Genomic DNA, 20202 nt, shown 5'->3' with positions numbered 1-20202 from the left:
GAATTGTAGATTTCTAAGTTGGGAAGGCCTTTTGGACCCGTTTCTAAACAACTGCATATTTAAAGATCATCATTTCAAACAAATTTCTGAACGAAGAAGAAAGAAGAAACAGCCACTTCACAAGCGCATGGCACAACATAGAAGAGCCACCTCCACGGGACAAGACTCAGCAGTTCATCTGCATCTAAAGGACAAAGGTCACTCTTTCGAGGATGCCAATGTTCACATTTTGGACAGAGAGGACAGATGGTTTGAAAGAGGAGTGAAAGAAGCCATTTACGTCCACTGTGAGCGACCATCTTTGAACAGAGGCGGTGGTTTACGACACCAACTGTCTGCCATCTATAATCCAGTTTTGAGATCCTTTCCCAGACGCCTTAACGCCCACTTTATTTTCTGATCTGGTGAAATGATTTAGGTTCTAGTTCTAACATTTAGTCTTCTTAGTTTCACCTCCGAAGACCCGAACTCTTTCATGGCATGCATTTTTAATTTCTCTTTGCTATTTGGGCTGATTGGGACCTGATGATTGTGTAAAAACAAAGAATTATCTTTTTACTCCATTTTGTAAAGGGCCTGATATCCACATATGAGGACATTCGTTTATAAATTTCATTCGAACAGTGGCAGTATAATGTCCTTGTAAGTGGATATCAGAGCAAAATGTAGTATTGTGGTCCAGACAACCCAAAATGTGATGTCCGCATATTTGGACGCCAGGTCCTAGGAGGTTAATGATGTTCTTTCTGCTTGTGAGTTTTGCTATTTATATTCCTGTTCGTTAGTACTGTAAGAGTGTTACACACTCATTGTCTCATCTCTGAATAGTCAGCCTTTGTCTCTGTATTTGTTTACCTTTGGTCTTTGTCCAGTTTCATGCCAAGATCATAGGGCGTATATGTTTATCTTCTCATCTGTCAGGCTTTTAATCTGATCTTCTATCACATAAATTTACGTGTACGTCTAGACAAAATTTAAAAACGAAATTACTTGCATATGTAGGCATTTTAGAGTAAACTTTTCCCTTGTATTACTCAGGAGGATCTTTTTAAATAACTCTTCAAAATGATAATGTGACTGTTTCTAACTGAAATGACAAAAATGACAGAATTATAATTAAAACAATTATCACGCACCAACAACTGCTCCCACAGTACGCAGGCAACGTCAGAAGAAATACTGTACAAAAAAAAGTGTTTTCATGCCTAACTCAACAGATGCTCCTGACTCCACCAGTTAATTACGGCTTGTTTTGAGAGGCAGCAATTATGTTTTTGTACTGAGAACCACAACATGAGTCAATTGGTCCACAAGCAGCAGGAATATGATGCCCCATTCTGCCAGAGCGGTTTCACTGACAGCCATGTGGATTTCCAGTGATAACAAATTTCCAGATTCTGTGTGACAGAGCCCTAGTCCAGCTGCTTTACCTCGATTTCCATCAGTCACTGAGCTACACTGGAAAATCTGGACAGACAGAAACCAAATAGGAAAAAAATACCTGACTAAAACAGCTTCTAGCAAGCTGTTTCTTTTTTTCTTTTTCTTTTTTTTACCGGTGTGATATCTTGACCTCCAAATGATGCAACGTTTTTTTTCCAAAATAAAATTATATTCTAGTAGCTTTACCCTGAGGCAGCTTTTATAAAAATCACACAACTACCCATTTAACAAATTGTATTCTGGGGTATCGAGAAGAGCATTAATGTTATTGTCTCAGGTATAAAGTGCTGTTTTTTGTGTTTAATTCTAACATCATGTCTCTCGGGGAGTACACTGCTGGGCAGGCAGAAATGTAATTACATGCACAATTAAACAGTAAGCTTTAAATTCATGAATAACTAGACTGTGTGAAGAGAATCACAATGGTCAGCATTTTTATACACTAGATACTACTCACTTCTTAGGGGAAACTGATTCCTCCAGCATGGTGGATTCCTCATCCCCCTCAAGGCCAAAACGATCCTTACTCTGCTTCTGCAGAGCGAAGTTTAACAGACACCAGTGAATACCGTGGGCCGAATATGTGAAGAGGTGGATGTATCTCATATTGATTCAGATAGATATGTGTTTTTATTTTATTTTCAACTACTTGCCTTTTTAAGAATGATGTCAATATAACCAGCAATGAGTTGGGATATCTGCTCTCCCTCTGTAGTCTGGACAGAGTAGTAGCTTTCCTGGTACTCTCCAAAATCCTTCGTAATGCAAGGAAGAGTCCAAAGATTCAGGGCAAGACAAGTTAGTCATTTGAAATTATTTTATAGTAACATCTACCCAAGACTGCAGAAATACTCTATTCGTGATAAAACCCTTACTATCTGTGCATAGATTAAAAAAAACAAACAAAAAACCCTTACTGGGGCTGAATAAACATGGCAGTACCTTCCTCATTTCTGCTCTTAATGAAAAAAAAAAGTGACATGCTTCCACGGAGCATCCGATTTCTCCAAAGAGCTGATTAAAAATGAGATGTAGTGAATCTGAAAACTGCTCACTTCAAAGCGTTCCACAGAAACACGTGGGCGAGTATTCTTAGTTTAAATCAATGTTGGCAAATATACCTCAGAGTACTTTGCATAATCTATTAATCTTTAAATGGAGTAGACCCTTTCCAGTACAGAAAGAAAACAGCCAACAGCTGGTAAAGAAAATTGAATAAGGTTTCAGATAAATAAAACATTCAAACACAGTCTCCCCCCGGGTATCTATTGTTAAGTCAGAAGAAATAGCCGGCTAGCAATGCCAAAAACCATTCAATATTGCAGTCTGAGGTCTCTACAATTTTTAGGATTCTGTTTGTATTGGAAAGTGAAGAAAAATGGGGGAAAGAGCAAAGAGTTGTATGTATCACACTCTGCATACAAATAATGCATAGGACTAGAAGTGTATATAACAGCACACTAAGTGGAGCTGAGGACACAGTACCAAGGTGAAACTCTTAGGGGAGGCTGCCCATCTCTTGACTGTTGTCAGTGGCCATTCCTGCACCACGTCCTTCGTCTTCTCATCCACCCGCATCACTGACTCTTTGGTTATCCCCAACAGCCGCGGGACCAGCTTATTTTTACCCTTCATCTTTTCCTGTCAAGTAAGAAAACATCAGACGACATTTATGTCAGTGCTTAAACACCTACACAGATGATTCATTCAAGGCGCAAATGCAAGATCATTGTTCCGTTCTCCCGATGCTGCCGTAATACACATGGCTGTGTCTGTGGCTTGAAGCCCCACTTGGAGGAGGAGAAGGGCAGCTGCGAAGTGACCCAGCAGAGTTCAGTCTTGTTTAACTGCTGCTTTATTGAGCAGGGTCTCCACAGACTGTCAGCACAGCAACATGCTATTCCACCAGCTCTCTGTCTGACCAGCTCCACTGCCCCACCACTATCTGCCCACTGAAAATCTATTACAGCTCACTTGAGACGCCAAGCCTACACTTGGCTCCCCTCCAAGGGGAATAGGAAGGACAAAACAAAAATTAGCAGTGAGCAGAGACGGGGAGTGCAGACTGCTCATGTTTAATGTGTCCAATCCTTTTGTTGTTTTTATCACAGGGTCAAAATGAAAAGCCCTGAGAACCACACAAAGGCCAATAAGTAGAAGAGCTTTTCAAGCTCACTGCTCTTAAACACAAGGACAGATAACATTATCCCAGTGATCATGATATCTTTGTGCAAAGGTTTATTAAAAACTTCCATTGTTTTAGGGTACGCCACCTCAATGTTATAATTACCAAGGCCGCATTCAAGCAGGAAGTGTGGTATTCTAATCTCAAGTGGAAAGTATAATATCATTTCAAACTGCTTAACCTTGGTTATCGGTTAGGGAAAATATGCTTCTTACTTTTCCCCCACGTGACACACACACATACTTACAGTAAAACAAAGCTTTTCGCCCTAAAACCTGCAGTGATTAGACACTCATAGGTGAGAAATGGAAGGTTACATTAAATGCTCCAACAAAGCCAGGCCTATGCTTTTGCCCTTGCAAGCGTCAAGAGCAGAGTGCAGCTGGAGTGAATTATTTAAGAGTCTTGAAACCTCCATCACTACATCTCCTCATCGAGCACAGACAGCGCTCGCACACATAGATGCACATGCACTCTTCCATGCACACAAAGATAATTTGAACCCTGCAGTGTACTTTAACTATGGGGCCAAACATTCCATTTATCGTCCATTAAGACCCCAGCAGACAACTGCACATTCACTCTTTTCCCTCTTTCCTGCAAGTCCGTAGCCAAATGGGCCGCTGTCAGAGAGCTTTAATAATACCTGCTGCAACTTTATCCCATTCACATGCTGCACTTCCATTCCACTTTTGTGTTTGCCAAAGCAGAACAGAGCAGAATTGCTATTGTCACAAGTATTTCACAGCGCTGAACTCCAAGCACACACGCTTCCACTCCGATTCTGACTCTGATTTGTTGTGATAATGGGGCTTTTTGGTGTTTTCAGCAAGCTCTCATTCCTGTGTGACAACACTCTGCATATTGGGGCAGCTTTCTGGTCGTAGCTGCCAGTCTTTAGAACAAAAGCATTGCATGCCTGTATCATTAAATTAACATTTGTTTTAGGTTTTAGTTTCATATCGCTGGACTGCATTTTTTACTAGCACATTTAGTAACAACGGGGAAAGAAACAAATACACCAGTTTAGCCAGATTATTTAAAGCTTTACTTAAATAAGTTAAATCTAAAAAGGTATAACAATCCCTCATCAACTGTAACTTATGAAAGACCCAATTACAATTAACCTTATTTTGTGAGAAGGTGAGGATATTTTTATTTTAATTGTATAAAAATGTATTTTTTGGGGGGGAAAAAAGCCTGCTAACGCTTACCTTCACGAGAAAGAAGGACACTCCATATGTCTGGAGGGACCTAGCAAGCTTCACATACTTTACTTTTCCTTCTATCTCAGACATCTCTCCACAGTTTTTATGTTCCTGGAAAACAACAGTTACATTTCCAACTTAAACCTATCAGTACATATGTAAATATGCTTGAAATGTCATGTACTGGCTGTTATGTAAGTATTTTACACCTCAACAGAGAACACACTACACTTTTTGCATGCTGCATTTGAGAAGTGTAATGTACATACTTGGAATATTTTCTTCTCGGCCCCTCTCTGCTTGATATACTCTTTAGGTAGGAACTCCTTCAGGCTACGGAGACAAATGACATTTTAACTGGTTTCAGCTACAGGCATTTCCTTTTTCTAACATACCTCTAATTATGAGGTCATTTTTGCCTTACTGCCTACATATCAGGAAACAGTTGTAACAGCTGACATCACCCCTGAGCTTTCCATGGGAGGAAATCCCTGAAGTAACAACCATTACTGATGGAAGGGAATAGCTACCATACAGCTGAAATAAGCCTGTGTATAAAAGTACAGCATGTGCTAAACAAGTATTCTGAATCTTCGTATCAAGGCATCTTCTTCATAATAAAAACTTACTCCAGGAATCCAGGCTTGTGCTTGTGCTCCACGTGGGGTCCGAACTGGATCTGAGCCTGGATCCCCGCAAACTCACATGCTTTATCAAAGGAGACAGGGTGGGATCCATTCAATATATCATCTCTAGCCTGGAGGAGACATGAAAAGAGGTATGGGTGGATAAGTGTAAGGCAGTAACACACATCCAGGAAATAGACCACGAAGATACGGGAATGCTCCACAATTCACCCAAACAGAGCTCTCCAATGAACAATTCATTGTGCGCTTTGCGTGCACTGTAGCATCAAGAATGAAGTCTTCTAAGTGACTAAGTGCATTTCTAGAGAATATACATCATATCTCAGACTAAGGCACACAGGGGAGCCAAATAAAATTTGTTTGTGACAATGAAAGCAATTCTGGCGGCTTTCAAATGTAACAGTTTCGAGTATTTGTCATCACACTCAGTTATGTGTTATTAAAAAGGAAAGGATATCGCAAAAATGCACCAGTTTTTCACAGTACCCGTCTGCATCACAGAATGGTCCTCAGTATGGTGTTAAGCAATCTAATGAAGAATTTTTTTTTTTAACCCTTATGTCTGTTTGGTGCTACTGAGATGTCATTTATGATTCAATACATTTTCAGGCTCTTTATAATATGTATACCTTTTAGGGTGACACAGAAGCAGAAGCCTTTCTGTATAATGCTTGTACCTGTGTGCTCCAGGGGGCAGTCAGCTTTGCCCCCTGCTCTCTCTCTTTCGAGTTCACTGTAGCAAATTTAATCGCCGCAAAGCTGAGAGGCCTTGCTGGTGATAGAGGCTCCATCCATGCTCTTAGCATTAGCATATCAGTACACAGCGTGGACTTGATACATTCTTACGTCCCATTACATCAATGAAACACTAAGCAGCAGCTCACTGCTGTAATGAGAACAACAATCTCCTCTACTCACAATCAAGTCTTTTCCCAAGTGCAATTCACTGTGGAGTACATAAGCTCTTGCTGGACACAGAAGACACTCTAAAATTAGCCCTCACACATGCCATTCACTCCGCTACACACTGTTCACTGTACACCGAGTTTTCCTTCGACCAGTTGGTTCACAAGTATTTAGAAAAAATATTTAGGTGGCAATTGCACCAGACGATCATGGAGAGGTATTACAATGTGTAAAGCATAGTTCATCCATCCATCCATGTGTGTGTGTGTACTGGTATTTATTAAGTAAATAACAAATTCATGTTTTTATACCTAATTTTGAGTGGGTATGTACACTGGAGTTGTCTGATAAGTCAGAAATTAATCAAGCGTAACATTAAACAACTAAAAGAAGTAATTAATTAGAAAATAATAAGATGCTTTACAGTTTTTTCTGCTATTTTGTAAAATGGTAAATTTGAAAATTCATTCATAACAACCATAATTATATTTTAGCATTAAAAATATACATTTCATTAGACGTTGCGCATTCTGGTTGATTAATCGTTAAAGAAACATAAAAAATAATCTTGCTAATTATTTTTTGCTGTTAATTTAGAACAGCTGTGGCATGCACATGGTATTTCATTTATGTTTTTATTTAATTTTTCTTTAAACAAAATCTGATTTAGAAAAACTTAATGGGGTTTCATATCAGTGGATACTAAACCCTTACTTAAATGAAAGTGAAGGTTGACTGCACATCCAAAGTATGCTCTTCACTGTTCCTCAACGCAATGAGATAAGGGAGTCAATATTCAGCAGAGTAAATGTAACAGCTGTCACTCAGCCAGAAACCAAAGTGGGTTCATCCTCAATTGCTGTTTTGGCTCAGAAATGATGGCTCGACTCTCAAATAATCATCAATCAGAATATTACTGTTGGATAATATAACTTGTATAGTGAGGTAAATATCTGGTGTCACTGTATTCAATGTAAATACAGCATGCTGTTTAGCCTGTAGTCGTTTCATTGTGTACGTGCATTACTGGAAATTGACAGGCACACAGCTGCATGTGAGCTAGTGATGGCGAATTATGAATGAAGCTGATTTTTATGCATTTCATTACTAGTTTTATACTTTCTGTAAGAGCTGACCATTGATAAAGAATTAATTGACAGTGGCTGATTTCAGATTAATGGTCACATTAGGCACAGAACCAGTCGGATAAATATTATACCATATTTGTAAAAAGGCAACAGAGTGAAGACAGACCCCGAATTTCTCGAAGCAGATATGGTAAGTGATACAAGAACTGGTTTTAGTGAAGCACAAGACATCAGAAGCTGTGACACATACAGCCTGAGGCAACAACGCTGAGGTCAACTGTTCCACTCTGGCCAAGCAGAGCAGACAGCACACATAGCCCCAAAAATAAATGATGGCAAAGGTATATAGTCAAATAGCAGTGCTTGACTGAAATATTAAAACCAGTTAAAAATAATGGATTCCTTTTTCCTCTTCTCTTTCTATATGTATTGTGCGGTAAAGGTTGAATTGACCCCTAAAATATCAGCATTATAACTGTGTTACATCCTGTAGAATATCAAGTCCTGAAGACAAATTCTTAATCTGACCCTGTGCTGAAATATGCCAACTTTTGACACATGTAATACATCTGATTAAGTGATCAAGGGTTAAATGTAAAAGCAAAACTCAGTGGGTGATACTATTGCTATGGAGATTTATGCTGGTTTTAGGATAAATACAAAGGGAGCGGTCAAGTGGTAAAGAAGATTACTCTTTTACTGGCAGAGCTTTCATTAATGTTTGTGTGAGAGTGCGTGTGCGCGCGCGTGTGTGTGTGGGCATAATAGGGTGTTTGAGTTTGAAATCATGTAAGCTTAAAATCATGAATACATATATGAGATCACTGCAAATATGCAGGAGGGTCCTGTCAAATAGTGACCAGCAATGATGTCATGAACTACATGAACAGTTACACAATAATAGTACAGAGTTTCTAAGAATTGCTGGAATTATGAATGACAGAGGGCGAAGAGGAACATTTGTAGGCTAAAAAAAATTCAAAAAGGAACACTGAGAAAGAGCAAGAGCAGCCTGTGGTATGATCCACTCTTCTGGCTGTGTTCGGTCTTTTTAACACAATGACAAATTAGAGCTCCTGCCTTGTGCCGAGCCAAGTGCGTGCGCGCGTCTGTGTGTGTGTGTGTGTGTGTGTGTGTGTGTGTGTGTGTGTGTGTGTGTGTGTGTGTGTGTGAGTGTGTGTGTGTGTGAGAGAGAGAGAGAGAACGCGGGAAAGATAGATGGGGGAGGGCAAGGGCAGGGGGCGGAGTTGTTATTGTGAAAGGAAATATGAGCCTGTGTTGAGAGGAGAGCATGATACACACAGTGTTGTAATGTGTGCCAGGGTAACAGGGTGGGGATGTATGCGACTGTCAGAATGTGTAAGCGATGGAAAGGGAGTGGAGACAGAGAAACTGCAAAATAAGGAAATGGAGGGTACAAAAAAATAGAGGCAACAACAGGAACAGACAGATAGAAGGGAGGAGAGCATCTGTAGCAGACAGAGAGGGTGGATGGCAGGATGTCAATTCTGAACATATTCAAGAACTTCCAAGGAAGGAGGAACTGAAAAGACGGGAGAGTCAAATATAAATAACTATATATGTATAGATACATTTCAGCTGCGATATACATCTCTGCTGCTTTCAGAGATTATGCATTTTTGTGAGGGGGAGCATCCAATGCATTAACACTACTCTCGAGCTCTCCCTCAATCTCAGAGGGTACATCTGTACAGTATGTGTGTTTGTCTGGGCACTCCACACCCTGCTGTTCATCTCCAGATGTCAGTGGGGGGATTTCCTCCCTACTGGCTAGTGATGTGTTTCTGGAGTACATGTCTGTATATAGAAAAACATGTTTATTTGTTATTTGTTTACAATTAAAAGGTGATTTAAAGCTGCAATAATCAATATTTCATAGAAATAGTGGATTTTTAATAAAAGCCTTGTTTGTAGTGACAAACCCTGACAGGCTCTGTAGTTCCATTCAGCTTAATGGAGCATTTTAGCTTCTTTTAATTCCCTGTTTTGTTTTATACTGTGTGCGAATACTCTGCTTTTGATTTACGCTCGCTGCTCTCATCAGTGAAAGCATTTAGCATCAGCGTACATGCATGCTGATACCAGAGCCATTCCCCGAGCTGCTTCACGTCCTATTAATTCCATTGTACGGAAATTGGCGGCATTTTGTCCAGAGGCTTGCAGCGCAGTCCCTCAGTAAACAGGAGTGAAGGGAGTTAAATAAATAATAATTTCTTTGTGCAAAAAGGGCTACAGTTTATTTCATATTTAGCAAATGTACACCTAATCTTTAGAATTAAAATAAACCAAACAATGCTAATCTCATTTTGTTTGTTTTGGTCTGACAGGAAAACCGAAATTTGCACATAAAACCTTATCATTCTTGTAACGGATGAACGGTTGCTTAAGGAATTAACACATGACTTCTGTCGACAACACATGATGTGTAATGTACTTGCATTTAGGCGAAAGTGCTAGCCACTGCACTCCAGTGGTATGCAAATGTTAGGTGTATAATTATGTAGCATGTACAACATGCTGTTGCTTGTCTAATGTGTGAAACCTAAATGGCTCATCCCATAAAGTGGTTTGTAGTGTCCCTGATAGAAAAAGAAAGGTATTTTATTAGTTTAAAATACTGTAAAAAATCTCAAACTTGAGCTATACTGCCTTAATCACATCTCTCCAGTTTTTTAATCCCATGAATGTTACATTTCATAGGGGGCACTACAGTGCTGCAGTGGTTAGCACTGTGTTCTCAAGAAGGTCTTGGGTTTGAATATACAGTGGCTTGCAAAAGTATTCGGCCCCCTTGAACTTTTCCACATTTTGTCACATTACAGCCACAAACATGAATCAATTTTATTGGAATTCCACGTGAAAGACCAACACAAAGTGGTGTACACGTGAGAAGTGGGAAAAAAAAAAATCAGACATGATTCCAAACATTTTTTACAAATAAATAACTGCAAAGTGGGGTGTGCGTAATTATTCAGCCCCCTTTGGTCTGAGTGCAGTCAGTTGCCCATAGACATTGCCTGATGAGTGCTAATGACTAAATAGAGTGCACTTGTGTGTAATCTAATGTCAGTACAAATACAGCTGCCCTGTGACGGCCTCAGAGGTTGTCTAAGAGAATATTGGGAGCAACAACACCATGAAGTCCAAAGAACACATCAGACAGGTCAGGGATAAAGTTATTGAGAAATTTAAAGCAGGCTTAGGCTACAAAAAGATTTCCCAAGCCTTGAACATCCCACGGAGCACTGTTCAAGCGATCATTCAGAAATGGAGGGAGTATGGCACAACTGTAAACCTACCAAGACAAGGCCGTCCACCTGGACGAGCTGCAGAGATCTACAGCTCAAGTGGGGGAATCTGTCCATAGGACAACTATTAGTCGTGCACTGCACAAAGTTGGCCTTTATGGAAGAGTGGCAAGAAGAAAGCCATTGTTAACAGAAAACCATAAGAAGTCTCATTTGCAGTTTGCCACAAGCCATGTGGGGGACACAGCAAACATGTGGAAGAAGGTGCTCTGGTCAGATGAGACCAAAATGGAACTTTTTGGCCAAAATGCAAAACGCTATGTGTGGCGGAAAACTAACACTGCACATCACTCTGAGCACACCATCCCCACTGTCAAATATAGTGGTGGCGGCATCATGCTCTGGGGGTGCTTCTCTTCAACAGGGACAGGGAAGCTGGTCAGAGTTGATGGGAAGATGGATGGAGCCAAATACAGGGCAATCTTGGAAGAAAACCTCTTGGAGTCTGCAAAAAACTTGAGACTGGGGCGGAGGTTCACCTTCCAGCAGGACAACGACCCTAAACATAAAGCCAGGGCAACAATGAAATGGTTTAAGTCAAAACATATCCATGAGTTAGAATGGCCCAGTCAAAGTCCAGATCTAAATCCAATCGAGAATCTGTGGCAAGATCTGAAAACGCTGTCCATCTAATCTGACTGAGCTGGAGCTGTTTTGCAAAGAAGCAAGGATTTCAGTCTCTACATGTGCAAAGCTGGTAGAGACATACCCTAAAAGACTGGCAGCTGTAATTGCATCAAAAGGTGGTTCTACAAAGTATTGACTCAGGGGGCTGAATAATTACGCACACCCCACTTTTCAGTTTTTTATTTGTAAAAAATATTTGGAATCATGTATGATTTTCATTGTCTGTGAAGGTTCTCAGTCATCCAGGTCATCGTAGTCAAAGGAGCTTGCAAAGAAAAGTGTCTGGACTTCTTTAAGTTGCTTGAAGACGTTTCACCTCTCATCCGAGAAGCTTCTTCAGTTCTAAGGTCAAATGGTGGGGAGTCCCAGATTTAAACCTAGTGGGAGTATCCCCCCAAAGAGGGACAAAAGGACCCCCTGATGATCCTCTAATAGCCTGAGCCAAGGTGGGAAACTGGGCGTGGGTCCCAATCAGCCAGGGTTTCGGGTGAGCTCATTGTGAAACCTGGGCCCACCTTATCATGCGAATTCCTGAGGTCAGATGGCCCAGGATGTGAGTGGGCGTTAAGGCGTCTGGGAAGGGATCTCAAAACTGGATTATAGATGGCAGAGAGTTGGTGTCGTAAACCCCCGCCTCTGTTCAAAGATGGTTGCTCACAGTGGACATAGATGGCTCTTTCACTCCTCTTTCAAACCATCTGTCCTCTCTGTCCAAAATGTGAACATTGGCATCCTCGAAAGAGTGTCCTTTATCCTTAAGATGCAGATGGACAGCTGAGTCTTGTCCTGTGGAGGTGGCTCTTCTGTGTTGTGCCATGCGCTTGTGAAGTGGCTGTTTGGTCTCTCCAATGTAGAGGTCTGGGCATTCCTCGCTGCACTGTACAGCATACACCACATTTTTGAGTTCCCTCCCCAGACGCCTTAACGCCCACTCACATCCTGGGCCATTCATTCCACTTCTCACGTGTACACCACTATGTATTGGTCTTTCACGTGGAATTCCAATAAAATTGATTCATGTCTGTGACTGTAATGTGACAAAATGTGGAAAAGTTCAAGGGGGCCGAATACTTTTGCCAGCCACTGTACTGGGAGGGTTGGGAGTCTGCTTGTTCTCCTGGTTTCGTTAACTGGCAATTCTAAATTGGCTGTAGGTGTGAATATGAGTGGTTATCTATCTGTGTTAGCTTTGTGACAGAGTAGCGACCTGTCCAACATGCACCTTGGCTTTTGCCCTACGACAGCTGGGATAGGCTCCAGCCTGCCTTAAATGAATTGGATAAGTGGAAGAAAGTGAATGGATGGATAGAGCTCTATCAGACCGTATTCATTATGCATTGTGAGCAATGCCAAGCAAACAGAAAGTTCTGAATAACTCTGTCCTACTACTATTTATAACTTTTTCTGCCGCAGACATTAGCCAAACAAAAATATTACTTTCATCATCCGGTGATCAAACTTTCCGTGTTGTTGTGCTGTTGTATTGTAAGAGCGAAGAAACAAGTCAAACCTGTCGGGACCACATCTAAGCTAACCACATTTCAGTCTGTCGGGGCCTGGTCAGAAGTTACAGGCACAAAGACGACACAGTTATTGGGTCCTGTGTCTGAAATATTTCATATGCTTGGTTATTATGGGCCTTACATTGGGGGGGGGGGTTCGGGTCTCTCTCTTATTGTTCTCTCTTTTGCTATCTTATTATAAAGATGTGTGTAACAGGTTTACCTGAACATAGAGCAGGTTTAGCTGAACAGGATCCCGTGAATCCACATTCTGGTCTGAATAGAAGAACTTGCGCCTGAGCAGTAGAGTCTCGCTTTCCTCCACCCCCTGTTCTCTGAATGTCCTGCTGTGGTCCAGCCAGTTCACTGCCCAATCAATACACATGCTCCATTACTAAATACATCAAAATGAACAGGCATTCAGTTTTACAAAGATGTTACTAGAGGAGGATGGTAATAGTGAAATTAACCAGGGATTTTGAGAACTGCAGACCCGTCAGCTTTGACAAAAAATCTACCAAATTTAATACTGGGAAGTGAAAATCCTGACGGGCCGTGAAGAGTCTCATTTGCATTATTTTCTGCTGAGACGAAAGCTAGTTGAAGGTTGATTTATACATTTGCAAAAACATTTTTGGTGTCCTCTGGGGGAAAAAGATAACACAAAATTAATTAACTTTCATATGTCAATGCAATAAATTTGATTCGAGTGATAAAGTACACGTCCATATGATGGTGTTGAGTCAGATGGCTGCCGTAAAGCCATCAAGATTCCAGTAGCATTTTGGCTTTTTCAAGCTTGCACTCACAGTCGTCATCTGTGTGAAGTTTTGCTTTGAGCTTTTCCATCTTCCTTTCATCTCTCAGCAGCAGGGTCCTGTCTTTCTTCAGTGTCCCCATCCCATCCTCCTTCTTATCCTCTGGCACCTCTTGAATGAGGGAGTATTCCTCATAGTTGGTGATTCCTGAAAAGTTAGCCAGGGAGTTTTTTTTAGGAGGTGGAAATGCTTCAAGTAAGTGGTTCAATAATCACGACAGAGAAAAGCATCACTGCAATACTGTTGCAACTCTCTTTTTATCCATTTCTCTTTGCTTTGAAACAGAAGTTCAGGAAAGCTGGTATAGAGCCAGCAAAGTAAAATTGAAGCTGAAGAGGAGAAGAAGCCAAGCAGAAAGCCCTACTCTAAATAAACATTTTCCAATAAAGCTATCTGCCAGACACACATCCCTCTCTTCCTCACCCAATTAGGCATGGGAGCAGCTCATTGTAATTGAAATATACAGCTTAGGGAACACCTCTATGACAAAGAGTGACAGCATTTTCTGGGCATTAGGAAGAATACTTAAGTCGCTGATTAGAAACAAGCTTGTTTTATCCCGATGAATCATGTCCACATTGGTCTAAGCAAAACACGATTAGGACTTTATCAAGCATAGACAAATATGCTTTTCAAATACAAACTAAACAGCACATGATAACATAGTCTCCTAATGTAGCTGAAGATGAAGTCAGTGGTATGCCTTTGACTAAAAATAAAACAGAAGATGAATAATTTAAGCTTTGGGTGGTGGCATGACATGATTAATCTTCACCGAACTCATAGCACAGATACAAACCTATTCTACTGCATATGGTGACGAGCAGCTCGCCAACTGTTTTTGAGTCATCCACCATGATAGTTTTAATGGCACCATCCAGCATCTTGATCTTCTGTGGCCTTTGTTTCTTCTTATACTCCAAGACATCCTGAGAAAACAGCAAAGGAAACGCGATGACATCCACAGCCCTACTAATCATCCTCAGCCGTAAACTGCCGCTTCCAGCAAGCTGGGAGGAATAAGTGTCTCGGCTTCCACTAGAAAATATAGATCACTTTAAGGACCCATAACTGACACTGACAGTTCTCCACCCAGGACTATATGACTAAATCTTACTCCGTTTCGCAGCATGTAGTAATCCAGGGTTCTTCCAGACTCGAGCCAGATTCCTTTCCTGGGATCATCGTCAGACAGGAAGAGGCCATAATCCGAGGCTGAAACAGAAAAAGCAACAGAGAATACAAATGTAGAAGCCCATAAAGTTCCATTATGTAACTCGGCTTCACCAATCATCCTCCAACCTTGTCCTGTCTGGGCTTCAGGGACTCTCTCTCTGATGATTCTGCAGGCATCATACACAGGGGTGGACGGTTCAAACTGCATCGTCTTCACCACATTGCACTGGCGCACGCAAATCTTCAACGATAAGGCCACCATCTTGGTGGGTAGTATAACGGCCTTGCGACCGACCTATACTCCTGGAAGACACAGAAGGAGAGATTGTGAAGTCATATCAATGCTCCAATGTGTTTGCGTCTATGTCAACAGGTCATTATTAAAACGCGCTCTCCAACAACACTCAGGTCAAAACTGTGAAAAGGAAATCTCAGGGGCCGAATATAACACCTAAAGGCGCAGAACAAATCCTCACAATTACCTCCTGCGGGGGCATTTTTACCTGGAATTGAATGTGCATTGTGCTCTGCCTTAGCAGCTCATCATTTCTGAGTTGTTCTGATATTAAAGTGTTACCCCAAGAAGAGCTTCTGCCTGATTGCAGTATATGTAAAATTAGCTGAACTAAGGCAAGAAACATAACCTTTCAGGAGAAGAGCGCGGGGAAAAGAAGTGCAAATCTCTCTAATTGGCAAGAATAACGGAGACAAGTCAAAACACCCCCCACCCCTGCATCATTATTCTCACTTCTCCCTGTTCGCACTCTCCTCCGGAAGAAGACTTCAGTGTGAGACAAATCAGTGGGTGTCTTATCATTTACTGCTATTAGGGTGAGTCAATTCTGGTATTCTTAGGCGTGTGCAAAAAAAGGAAAGAGACTGAGTTCCTCCAGCTTTCCTTGACCTTCAATTTTACATAGAGATGAATGAAAAAATAAAACGACCTATAGCCTGGGTAGTTTATCGGCAATGGCCTGATAAATCCATTTAAACCTGGAGACATTCATACTGCTGATCTAAATATTATATATCCAGATATTTAGCTGAAAATCAAAAAGAGACACATTTATGCTCTGAATTAACACTTGACTATCTGATGTTTTTTTGATTATATGTTCTAAAATGTACTGTGACACCAAAAGAATTTTTAGTATTTTATTCCATGGTTGAATATAAAGGCAAAAGTTCAAGTCTTCACACTGACAGGATTCAGACTTCAGCCACACTCGGAAACAATGAGTTTTTTTGTGCTGAGCCACAGTCCCCCTTTGAGTCGAAGCAGAGAAAGTCTGCGAAGTAAATTTTCTATAATGATGGCATGAATGAGACCGTCTGTGATGGAGCCTCTGTCATAGACGTGAGTTCCTCTCCAATAGCTCCTTTCCTTCTACGAGTTTTTCTTCAAACAAAGTGGAAAAGATGAGCACAAAGAAGAAGGGGTAATGGCGCCGCATGAGCTCTCCTCTATGCAGGCTGGTAGAGAAGTCCCACTGAGTTTTTGTCATCCAGCACTTCCACAGATACACTCTTCCAGACAAGCAGCAAGAGACCCCCAGACTGACGATACAGCAGGCTCTGTGGCATCTCCCACCACACGCTAAATATAAGGAGGGAGCAGAAAATGTTTGCATTTTTGTGGACGTTTCTCAAAACAGAGGCCGTCTCATCCAAAAAGCAACAGTTACCTGTGATGACAAATACTTTGTGGAGACTGGGTCTGCAGAAACAGTCGCTTTAGTAAGTTGTCAGTAGCATCGGTGACATCAGAGAGTAAGTAGTGCCGAAACCACATGATGAAATCCAGAAGGATAATGATAATCCCTGAGCTTACAGTAGTGTGAGAGAAAAATTTTCACTTAGATCCTCATGCAAACACTCGAAAGCATTCAACACTTCTTCAGTTCTGCTTTCGAGAAAAGATGAGACAAAACTCACAGTCATGGTGAAAAGAAAGCACACCCTCTGTCAGTGAAAACTCATCCTGGATTTTACGAGGCCTTAAAATTAGGTCAGTGCAGCCTGAGACGAACAACGCCTGACATATCACACTGTCATCGTTTGTTTAACTAACATTAAGGCAAAATGGAAATGCATTGTGTAAAAAAATAAGTGCACCTCATGATTCAGTAACTTGTAGAATCACCTTTAGCAGCAGTAACTTGAACTAATTATTTTTTAAATTACTTAATAAGTCTTGCACATCATTGTGGAGGAATTTTGGCTCATTCTTCTTTGCAACATTGTTTCAGTTCATGGAGGTCTGCAGCCATTCATTTATGCAGAGCTCTTCTAAAATCTCGCCACAGAATTTCAATCAGGCTGAGGTCTGGAATTTGACTTTTCCCACGAATAATTTTTCTGATTGTAGAATAATTCACTTCAAATTGTTTTGAGATGGTCTTATAACCCTTCTCAGACTGATGGGCAGCAATTGATTCTATAAGATCACCGCTGATGTTTTTCCTCCTTGTCATTGTGTTAATCCACTCCTGAATGCTGCAGTAAGCAAAATGCCAAAACATCTGCTCTTACCGTCGTGGCGACGCTGATAATTACTTAATGATGTGGATCTGATTAACAGCACCTGGCTGCTACTTAACCCTTTAAATTCCTATTTATTCTCAGCAGTAAGGATGTGCATGGACTGCTCCTGAATTTTGGTTTAGATTGTATAATAATGACACAGTGTAATATGTCATGGGTCATCTGAAGTTGTATTTATCTAATTCCAAGACCCACTAAGGACCAGACCATACTTATATGTGTCCTGGTACATAAAACCTTAGAATTTAAGGAGGATATACTTTCCTTTTTTATCAAGACTGTGTGTGCCTCTCTGTTCAACCTCATATTCTTGTATTTTATCACGCTCACTAAAACAGCACGGTAGACAAACATTTCTGTAATTCCATCTCCCTTGACCATCACTAGTCCATCAGCAGAGTCCTGCATTAGATTAGGTTTGTTTGCTCCTGCAAATATTAAGACATGAAAATGGCCAAAGAGCAGCTTGCTGGGGAGTCTGAACGTGTACAATTCAATAGAGATGATGGAAGTCAGGAGCCATCTGGAGAGGATACAGCTCTAATGACTGACTGTAACACCAGCAGCAGAGCAGAACCTGAGAGCTACAACTGCTTGGATTATTGCACAAGTCTGTCACAGAACAACTGAGGAGGTGGCTAGACAGAAAACAATATTGGGCCTAATCAGACCTGATTTTATAAATGCTTCCAAACAAAATGAAAAACCTGACGCAGAATGAGGCTTAAAAGAAGTGCGAATGACAATCCTTGAAGGATAACGTAACACTACGGCACATTGCTCTCTGAAATGATTGCTTTAGGTTGACAAAACCTTCTGAAAAAGAAACAAAAAAAAAAAAAAAAAAACAGTGGCACAATGATAAATATATATATATTTTATTCATTTACAATAGCTTTTTCTTTGAGTATAAAATATTTCCACACAGTGCAACAGGAGTTTCAAGGTCACTCCACTGCAACTTACAACACTGGAAAGACCGAAATTATTTCTTTGAATTTTTTTCTGCTGCATTTGTAGAAAAGTCACAGAAATAGGCATGCAGATGCAAACCACTCTTATTCTACTTACACAATCAGCAGCTATTACTGTGAGCATAAAAAACAGCCACTCTGAGATAAAAGGTAGATCACAGGGCAACTCTAAACTAAGCACTGCTATTGTAAAGACCAACAATTAGATTTTAACAAGCTGGAATGCAAGTGAATGTAACTCTGGAGCGAAGCCGTCAGTAAAACAGCAGGTAGTGTAGCTATATAGTATGCATTATTATCTTCAGCCCATGGTGTATTATTATTTTGAAAGGTAGATGTTGTATGAATGGAGAGCTGAGAGTAATTCCCGACTTCAGCAGTTCTCAGGACTGTTCAAACAGCAGCATTAAAGCATATGTGCAATGAGAAAATGTTAACTGGCTAAACCGCTCCACACCCCACCTCCTCTGCCACCTCTTTACATCCTGCATTGACACTCAGCAAAACATCAGCCTTTTATCCCTGCCTGACTGAAAGCAAGGTCAGTTCCCTTCATGTCCACTGTATGCCTCTGGATACCATCTGGAGCGCGGAAAGTTCAACAGCAGGGCATGTAATGGCAAGAGAGGGCCTTTTTAATCAGCTATGGAGTTAAATTCTATATCTCAGCAATTCACAAACTAAATTTATATTTAGCTCCACAAACTGAGAGCAACCAAGCTCAGATGTGTTACAAAGAAAACAGGCAATAATCAGCCACCATAAATACTGTACATCTTTATTATGACTTCATTTACAACAAACACAGTGCAGACTTTTTAAAATGGGCAATATTCAAAAGATAGCGTTTCATTTTTCACCTTCTCTTGAAAATGTAGCTATCAGGCTACTCCAAATATGTATATACACTATGGTATTCACTAAAGTTATCACTGTAAAGTCAGCTAAAGCTAGCCGGTACACTGGTGAAAAACAAGCAATCAGAGGACAAATCAGTTAACATAATGACAAAAGTTGTAAAAGATCCTTATGAAAGGTTGTTTAATTTAAATGGACTAGCCCTTGTATAGTGTCTTTCTACTCAGTTGAGCACTCAAAGCTCTTTCTACAGCTGTCTCATTCACCCATTCAAACACACATTCCATTGTTCGCACTCTGTTTGATCCATTGGGAGTAACTCAGGTCTGCTATCTAGGGTGCTTTGCATGCTTCTGCATGCAGACTGGAGAAGTCAGGGATCCATTCACTGACTGTCCAGTTGGTAGACAACACGCTATACCACTTGAGCCACCCCGTTTATTATATACAATCTTATATCATAATTACTTTTTGATTTGTTTTCCAACAAACTTTACAACAAAGTAGGAAATTCCTGCATACACTGCAGGATTTGCTCTTCAGGTTTGCCAACCTTTATATGCTTTATACATTAATAAAGTTAATATGGGAGAAGTTTTCAAAAGTCAAAGAGAAAACATTGGAAGACATTTTCTTGTTAGATGACATGGCTACTGAATTTAGCGTGGCCAGCTGGGCTTAGGGATAGCAGACTTACTTTGTGTTGAGCAGGCAGATGAGGTGTTGCAAATTCAAACAACAGAAAAGAAAGAAAAGAAAAGTACATTCTGGAAGCTCTTTGTAAGCCATCCAATGTTTCATGTATAAACACTGAAGTATGTCCCAAAAAGATGTAAAGCAACAGAATGAATTTCTGCATAGAAGCACCTCACTAAAGAAATTACAGATGATTTTGAT

At 40.6% G+C, this 20202-nt stretch overlaps 1 protein-coding gene across 2 annotated transcripts in view; it reads right to left on the bottom strand.

Annotated features, from left to right (window-relative positions):
* Positions 1-20202, bottom strand: part of tln2b (talin 2b) — a 93890-nt gene that overhangs the window by 38459 nt on the left and 35229 nt on the right. For both annotated transcript variants that reach the window (XM_082542534.1, XM_082542535.1), the window contains exons 2-12: positions 15056-15232; positions 14871-14968; positions 14553-14682; positions 13745-13900; positions 13159-13301; positions 5466-5593; positions 5106-5169; positions 4843-4947; positions 2929-3084; positions 2097-2198; positions 1901-1977 (exon numbers count right to left, since the gene is read on the bottom strand). In XM_082542534.1, coding sequence (XP_082398660.1) covers positions 1901-1977; positions 2097-2198; positions 2929-3084; positions 4843-4947; positions 5106-5169; positions 5466-5593; positions 13159-13301; positions 13745-13900; positions 14553-14682; positions 14871-14968; positions 15056-15191 — 1295 coding nt within the window. In that variant the 5' untranslated portion in view covers positions 15192-15232. The remainder of the gene's footprint in view (positions 1-1900; positions 1978-2096; positions 2199-2928; positions 3085-4842; positions 4948-5105; positions 5170-5465; positions 5594-13158; positions 13302-13744; positions 13901-14552; positions 14683-14870; positions 14969-15055; positions 15233-20202) is intronic.

This window comes from Aulonocara stuartgranti, assembly GCF_965226115.1.
Source record: "Aulonocara stuartgranti genome assembly, chromosome: 7".
In the NCBI taxonomy this organism is placed as follows: domain Eukaryota; kingdom Metazoa; phylum Chordata; class Actinopteri; order Cichliformes; family Cichlidae; genus Aulonocara; species Aulonocara stuartgranti.
This window is presented reverse-complemented; position numbering and strand designations above follow the sequence as displayed.